This window comes from Salvelinus fontinalis, chromosome 22 (assembly GCF_029448725.1).
Source record: "Salvelinus fontinalis isolate EN_2023a chromosome 22, ASM2944872v1, whole genome shotgun sequence".
Taxonomy (NCBI): domain Eukaryota; kingdom Metazoa; phylum Chordata; class Actinopteri; order Salmoniformes; family Salmonidae; genus Salvelinus; species Salvelinus fontinalis.
In genome coordinates this window covers 26,564,099-26,572,863 of record NC_074686.1, presented here as the reverse complement: position 1 = coordinate 26,572,863, position 8,765 = coordinate 26,564,099, and the positions used below count along the sequence as shown (strand labels likewise).

The following is an 8,765-nucleotide window of genomic DNA, read 5'->3' as shown; positions in this document are numbered from 1 at the left end:
GACGGGAGGGGAAGAGAAGGAGAGAGAAGTGTCTTTTCATGTCTATAAATCTAACTTCAATGATGTGACTTGAGAAGGGAGAGGTAGAGAAAGAAAGGGATGAATAAGGTATATTTGGTCTACTCAATCCCTATTACTTCACAGTACTATTCATCATCTTTATAGGCATGGAACCTGTGGTCTGGTATTCATGAGCCTTTAGGTAATATTCATGAGGATTTAGATAGTATTCATGAGCATTAATATAATATGGTTTGTGTCCCAAATGACACCAACTTCCCTTTATAGTGCTACATTCGGACCCATGGGGGGGGTTTGAAGGGGTTGCATGTCAAATGTAAGAGGCTAAATGAAAGGGACAGCAGTGAAAATGGGTACAATCTTCACTGACGACTGCCCTTGATGGAGAAGGGAGGAGAGGAGGGAGAGGAGGAGAGGGGGAGAGGAAGGAGGAGGGAGAGGGGAGAGGGGGATAGGAGGAGGAGAGGAGAGGAGAGGAGGAGAAGGAAGAGGAGGAGAGGAGGAGCGGAGGAGAGGAGGAGAGGGGGAGATGGAAGAGGAGGGAGAGAGAGAAGGAGGAGAGCAGGAGAGGGAAGAGGAGGGAGAGGAGGAGAGAAAGAGAGGGGGAAAATAAGAGAAAAGGGAGGGGTGATATGGGAAAAATGTATGTATTCATGACCGTTGGCCCCTCTTTCTTCTCCTGCTTTTATCTTTTATAAGATGACTCGCTCTGCCCATCTCACTCTCAACCCTCTCTCACCCCAAACCTCTCACTCTCCTCTCTCCTCTCTCACTCTCATCTTTCCTCTTACACTCTTACTCCTAAATCCTTCTCTCTACCGCTCTCCTTCCACAGAGGAAGGTGCACAAGGACACCAGCAGTAGGGAATTTCACAAGCATCACCACAGGAGCAATTATGCATTTTTGGGACTGGTATTATCCCTCTCACTCTCTCTCTCTCGCTCTCCCTCTCTCTCTCATTCCTACCTCTCTTTCTCCCCTTTATTCCCCTGTTTACATAAATCAAGTCCTTGGAGGGGGGCATCATCAAACAGCGCACGGTTAAATCAAATTAATTGCACGTCCGTTAATCGCATTACATCTTAATTTACATGTGGTGAGTCAGGACTTAAGCTCATCACAGGAGCCCCAGGGATGAGAGGGGGGGAGGGGATGAGGAGAAGGAGAGGAGGAGACAGGGATGAGAACAGGAGAGGCAGTGCCAAGGGTTCCCCCCAGTGGGGTATCCTTATGGCAGAGGTGGGGGCCAAGGAGGCCGTGGCTGTGTGTGTGTTTGTGCGTGGCTTCATGTGTTTTTTTTATTTATGTAAAAAATATATACATTCTTGTACCATATTTTATACAATTATATAACAGATTAGTCCTAACTTCTTTTCCATTACATCACATGTATACTTCCAGCCGCAGTCTCTCTCTCTCTCTCTCTCTCTCTCTCTCTCTCTCTCTCTCTCTCTCTCTCTCTCTCTCTCTCTCTCTCTCTCTCTCTCTCTCTCTCTCTCTCTCTCTCTCTCTCTCTCTCACACACACACACACACACACACACACACACACACACACACACACACACACACACACACACACACACACACACACACACACACACACACACACACACACACACACACACACACACACACATCACGACTCACCTGTCTGTGCCTGAAACACACCTGGCTGGTCTGCTGATCTGGGTCTCTGTGTCTTCACCTTCAGGTCATCATCGTCTGAGTAGGGATCTGGATAGAGAGAGAGAACAGAACATATACATATAAGTAACTGTAGTATGGCATACTGTTATGTCAAAGCATTGTACAGTGATGGAAACCGCTATTTGAAGTTGTCTACCATTTCTCAGAAAAAATGTATGAGATAAACAAAGCTAGGAATAATGGACACATGAACATCTAATTTAGCCCATTAAGTAATGGGCTACATTAGAAACAAAGAACAAAAACTCAGACAAGAAAACACTGTAGTTCTCTCTGAATTGCCACACGCACGCGCACGCACGCACGCACGCGCGCACGCACGCACACACACACACACACACACACACACACACACACATATACACACACAGATACACACACACACACACACACACACATATACACACACAGATACACACACACACACACACACACACACACACACACACACACACACACACACACACACACACACACACACACACACACACACTGTCTCTCCTGAGAAAGCTACTGCTTTAGGATAACCAGCAATAGTAAAACACATCCCCAAATGTCAGAAAACCATATTACATTTCAATTTCAGTTCAGTTCCCAAGCTTACATGGTTTATTAAGGAGGTCTTATAGCACATATCCAGAAAGAGACACACACACACACACACCTGTGGACACACACACAAAGGAACACACAAACGGAGGAACAGGCCTACTTTGTGCCAGAAATGTTCCTGAGATTATCAATTTGAATCGTAGTATCTATATGACAGTAAAAGGTAGTGGAACTATCATTAATCAGGAATAGCCTACATTATTTAAATGGAACTATCATTAATCAGGAATAGCCTACATTATTCAAGGGGAACTATCATTAATCAGGAATAGCCTACATTATTTAAGCGGAACTATCATTAATCAGGAATAGCCTACATTATTTAAGTGGAACTATCATTAATCAGGGATAGCCTACATTATTTAAGCGGAACTATCATTAATCAGGAATAGCCTACATTATTTAAGTGGAACTATCATTAATCAGGCATAGCCTACATTCTTTAAGCGGAACTATCATCAATCAGGAATAGCCTACATTATTTAAGGGGAACTATCATTAATCTGGGATAGCCTACATTATTTAAGGGGAACTATCATTAATCAGGAATAGCCTAACATTATTTAAGTGGAACTATCGTCAATCAGGAATAGCCTACATTCTTTAAAATGGCATTATCATCAATTAAAACAAACATGACAAAATATGAAGGCATAGGTGTGATGATGTGTCTGTGAGCTATATTCACATGATGGACATTTCCCTCCATTTCTCCCTACACAAACCCACAAATTCTTGCTTACTATCCTATGCTTTCACTAGTCCTCAAATATTGTACATGTAAAGGAACAAACACCAGAGTCTGGTAATCATACTATTAATTTAGAAATGTTTACTAATTGTCTTTCTTTGGTTTGGTATTGCTAACCTGTCAACTTCCTTCCCACCGCCATGAGCTAGCTCCTACTACCAGATGACCACGCACCGGTGAAGTCCGCAGCTTTCGCCACGGTCCTTGCAATCAGGAATCTTTGGGATGTCCCAACTCTGACTTAACCATTTTACGAATCAATTTCAATTGGGTAAAGGTAAGGGTTAAGGTTAAGGTTAGGGAAAGAGTTAACCTCTATAGGATCGCCCCCCCCCCCCTCCCCCTGCGGGACTTTTGAGCTAACGTACGTGATTAGCATGTGGTTGTCATTTCTCAGGACATAGACATATCTGATATGGGAAGAAAGCTTAAATTATTGTTAGTCTAACTGCACTGTCCGATTTACAGTAGCTATTACAGTGAAATAATACCATGCTATTGTTTGAGGAGAGTGCACAGTTAACTTGAAAATGTATTAATAAACCAATTAGGCACATTTGGGGAGACTTGAGACAACATTATGAAAAGAAATGCAATGGTTCAGTAGTCTAAGAATTTGCACATACACCGCTGCCAACTAGTGGCCAACATCTACATTGCGCCTAAAATGTAATAATACATTGTGGCCTTTCTCTTGCATTTCAAAGATGATGGAACATAAAACAAACAAAAAAAACTCATATTTTTTTCTTTGTATTGTATTTTACCAGATCTAATGTGTTATATTTCACATTTTCACATTTCCACAAACTTCAGTGTTTCCTTTCAAATGTTATCAAAAATATCCATATCCTTGCTTCAGGTCCTGAGCTTCGTTTTTTTGAAAAGAACGGCGCAATCTTTTTAAGAATTGAACCTACCTGGTTAAAGGTGTTAATGTTTAATGCCAGATAAGTGTAGGTCTTTAGGATGCCAATGCTCCTCAATCTGCACAGCAGAAAATGCAAACCTGTAGTGTATTCAAGGATTAAAAAAGCTTGTAATTTCCACTTAAAAATGTCAGACTTTATTTGCCCTAACAAAAAATGTATCAACCCCTACAAAAATGTCCATTAATTATAATCCACACAATCATTCACATCTCTTGTTGATGCAGGATTATTTTCCTGCTGTAAAGAGCTCTGCCAGTTATCTTCAGCTGTGTGACTTGAATATATTGTCAGTGTCAATTATAGGGCCTTTTGCCTTTTGTCCTTGAGTCAAGTAATATTGATATTGACCATTCCGGTTTATTTCATCTACGTATTTTTGGCTGCTATTTTTCATAATGTTTTATAATGTGTACATTTTTAAATAACCTCTGGATTGAGTTCTCATCATTACCTGCACTGTCAATAAATACCAACTATTTTTGCACCTGAACCTCAACTGTTGCTGTTAGTTGCACACTAACTAACTTGGCTGCTCAATCCTCTATCTTAACAGTAGGACAACATTAATCACATTAAAGGTGCTTAAAACCTTTTCTCAATAGGGGGTGCTGTTGGGACTTTGTAATAATTACGTTCCCAAATTAAACTGCCTCATACTCAATTCTTGCTCGTACAATATGCATATTATTATTACTATTGGATAGAAAACACTCTCTAGTTTCTAAAACCGTTTGAATTATTTCTCTGAGTGAAACAGAACTCATTCTGCAGCACATTTCCTGTCAGGAAGTGAGATTTCTGAAATCGAGGTCCCTGTTCTAGGGTCAGTTTATAAGTCCCCATGCAAGCTATGAGGCTACATGCACTGCATACGCCTTCCTCTAGATGTCAGTAAGCGGTGAGAATTTGAATGGACTGGATTGCACAATCTGGGACACTATAAAGGATCATGGAACGGAAGTACCGTTCTTTCAACGGGTCGCTTGGCGCAAGGGGGACATCACAATGGCGTCCTGAAAAGCTTTCGTTTTAGCAGTTCTGTATCTCCGGCTCTGATTTAATTTGATTTTTGTCTTAAAAACTTCATAAGGTAGTTCCTTTAAACCGACTTATAGCAGTTTATATCAGTTTATTGCGATTTTCTGGGGTTTCTTTGTCACACGCTATCACGAGTTGGACACCTCTCAGGTGGAGGGCTAGCATTAGCTGCTATTTCTACAGGAGAAGAGGACATCTTTCAACCAAAAGATGATTGTTCTGGAGAAAGGACACCTGCCCAAGATTCTGATGGAAGCTCAGCAAATAGTAAGCAATCTTTATGTTGTTAATTCGTATTTATGTTGACAAATGTCAAATAATAATTCCGCCATGAATTTCGGTGCGGTCTCGCTTTAGCGCACACTGTATGTTGAAGTAACGTTAATTTTAAAAATGTAACACAGCGATTGCATTAAGAACTAATTTGTCTTTCATTTGCTGTCCAACCTGTATTTGTTTGTCAAGTTTTGGATTAGTTACTGATTAGAATAGGTGCCTCTCCAAAGATTTCTCCTGACATTTTCTGGGCAGCTTGGCAACTTTTCTCATTGTATAACCATGATTTGTGCCACTAAATATGCACATTTTCGAACAAACTCTATATGCATTGTGTAATATGATGTTATAGGACTGTCATCTGAAGAATTCTGAGAAGGTTAGTGAAAAAATTAATATATTTTGGTGGTTTATTCGTTATCGCTATTTTTGGCTTGAATCAATGCTGTTGTGATGTTTGCTATTGTGGTAAGCTAATATAACGCTATATTGTGTTTTCGCTGTAAAACACTTAGAAAATCTGAAATATTGTCTGGATTCACAAGATCTGTGTCTTTCATTTGCTGTACGCTGTGTATTTTTAAGAAATGTTTTATGATGAGTAATTAGGTAATACACGATGATCTCTAGTTTTTCTAGTTGCTTTGGTGAGAGTTGTGATGGTGGCTGCAATGGTAACCTCTGATTTATACCTGAAATATACACATTTTTCTAACACAACATATGCTATACAATAAATATGTTATCAGACTGTCATCTGAGGAAGTTGTTTCTTGGTTAGTGGCTATTTATATCTTTATTTGGTCGAAATTGTGATAGCTACCTATGCAGGAAAAAAATGGTGGAGAAAAAAAAGTTGTGTCTTTTGCTATCGTGGTTAGCTAATAGATTTACATATTGTGTATTCCCTGTAAAACATTTTAAAAATCAGAAATGATGGCTGGATTCACAAGATGTGTATCTTTCATCTGGTGTCTTCGACTTGTGATTTAATGATATTTAGATGCTACTATTTACTTGTGACGCTATGCTAGGCTATGCTAGTCAGCTTTTTTACTGGTGGGGGTGCTCCCGGGATTGGGAGGAAGTAGAAGTTAACTAAAATTATTATTGTGTAGACAAATCAAAAGGGTGCTTGGAATCAAAAACAGATCATATAAACAGGGAAAAAGTATATTGTAGGTTGGTTCTGGTTCTTACTTTATTAACCAAACGTGTCAAAACAGTAGCTACAGTATATAGAACAGTGCACTGACATGTAGTTGACAATTGGCACTTGGAAGTGACAGTGAGTGGATTGTTAGTTAGAGCATCCATCTCCAGATATGCAGGGAAGTGGGGTGAGCTCAAGGGAACACCCCATGTGTGGCTGTCAAATGGGTGTGATTAGGAAGGATTTCCCCTGGGCTGCACACTCACTCACTCACCCACTCACTCACTCACTCACTCACTCACTCACTCACTCAGTCACTCACTCACTCACTCACTCACTCATTCACTCACTCACTCACTCACTCACTCACTCACTCAATCACTCACAAACACACACACACACACACGTACACACGTACACACACGTATACACACACACACACGCGTCCCCTGGGGACTGTGTTAATACGGTTATGATAGCTCAAACGCCTGTCGCCACCAACCCTCTAATTTAGGATGTCACGGAAAAGACAAAAACAGTGTCAGGAAAATGTTGCTCTTTCTTCTCTCTCTCTTCCTCCCTGTCGCTCATCGGGGACCACGTTGGAAACAAGTGGAATCTCTTTAACATGTTATCCTCTGGGTTGTAATTAGCACATCTTTTCTCCCAATAAATACATTAATCAATCAAACCTCCTACAATGTTGCGTGCCTCCTATTCACAGTCTTGTTAGTAAGTACTGTTGAGCTGAGAGATATGCAGGTATGGTGGTGTTGCAGTGTGTGTTTGTGTTCATTCTACCCTTTCATCTTCCTTTCAGACAGAGGGTCAGTGGAGCAGGACAGAGGGGTCATCTCAGGAGACACACACACACACACACACACACACACACACACACACACACACACAATCACACATCTCCCTGGGGATTGTGCTAATAGGGTTATGATAATTCAAACGCCAGTCGCCACCAACCAGCTAATTTCGGCTGTCACGGAAAACACAATAACAGTGTCAGGAAAACAAACATTATTTTTCTCTCTCTCTCTCTCTCTCTCTCTCTCTCTCTCTCTCTCTCTCTCTCTCTCTCTCTCTCTCTCTCTCTCTCTCTCTCTCTCTCTCTCTCTCTCTCTCTCTCTCTCTCTCTCTCTCTCTCTCTCTCTCTCTCTCTCTCCCTCTCCCTCTGTCTCTCCCTCTGTCTCTCTGTCTCTCTCTCACAGTTCAATTCCTAGGGCTTTAATGTCATGGGGAAAATGCACTGAGTATGTCACTGAATGCTTAATAAACAAAAGTAAGATTATTTTTCAAACATAATCAACAAAAACTATAAGACATTAACAGTAAACATTGCACTCCAAAAGGTTAAAGAAAGAGACATTTCAAGTGTTATATTATCAGCTATGTAAACCGATGGTATTTACAATGTAGTTTGTTCTCCACTGGTTGCTCATTTTTGTGGCAACAGGTCAAACATCTTGCTGCTGTGGTGGTGTAACGGATGTGAAATGGCTAGCTAGTTAGCGGTGGTGCGCGCTAATAGCGTTTCAATCGGTTACGTCACTCGCTTTGAGACCTTGAAGTAGTGGTTCCCCTTGCACTGCAAGGGCCGCGGCTTTTGTGGAGCGATGGGTAACGATGCTTCGTGGGTGACTGTTGTTGATGTGTTTGACTTGTTTTAAAATTCTTCATGGGTCAGTGCGATCTGTGGGAAATATGGGTCTCTAATGTGGTCTTACATTTTGTAGGATGTTAAGAAGTGCAGATCAGTTTCCACCTCATTTTGTGGACAGTGGGCACATATCCTGTCTTCTCTTGAGAACCAGGTCTCCCTATGGAAAACTTTCTCAATACCATGGCTATGCTTGCTGAGTCTGTACATAGTCATGGATTTTCTTAATTGTGGGTCAGTCACAGTAGTCAGGTATTCTGCCACGGTGTACTCTTTGTTTAGGGACAGATATCACTCCAATTTGTTTTTGGTTGATTCTTTCCAGTGTGTCAACTAGTTATCTTTCTGCGTTCTTATAATTTGGTTGGATCTAATTGTGTTGCTGTCCTCGGGTCTGTATGTGTTTGTGAGAAGAGCCCCAAAACCATCTGGCTGAGGGGACTCTTCTCTAGGTTCATCTCTCTGTAGGTGAGAGCTTTGTGGGAGAATGTGTGGGCATCACTTGCTTTTAGGTGGTTATAGAATTTAACAGCTCTTTTCTTTTCCTAACAACTAGCAGGTATAGTCAAGGGATAGTAATTCTGCTCTGCATGCAATGTTTGC

General features: G+C 41.1%; 1 protein-coding gene across 14 annotated transcripts in view; it reads right to left on the bottom strand.

Annotated features, from left to right (window-relative positions):
• LOC129820109 (adhesion G protein-coupled receptor B2-like) overlaps window positions 1-8,765 on the bottom strand; it is a 557,707-nt gene that overhangs the window by 222,259 nt on the left and 326,683 nt on the right. For 13 of the 14 annotated variants that reach the window (XM_055876984.1, XM_055876983.1, XM_055876992.1 and 10 more), the window contains one exon: window positions 1,672-1,758. In XM_055876984.1, the coding sequence (XP_055732959.1) occupies window positions 1,672-1,758 (87 nt within the window). The remainder of the gene's footprint in view (window positions 1-1,671; window positions 1,759-8,765) is intronic. The other variant, XM_055876988.1, reaches the window with a different exon arrangement.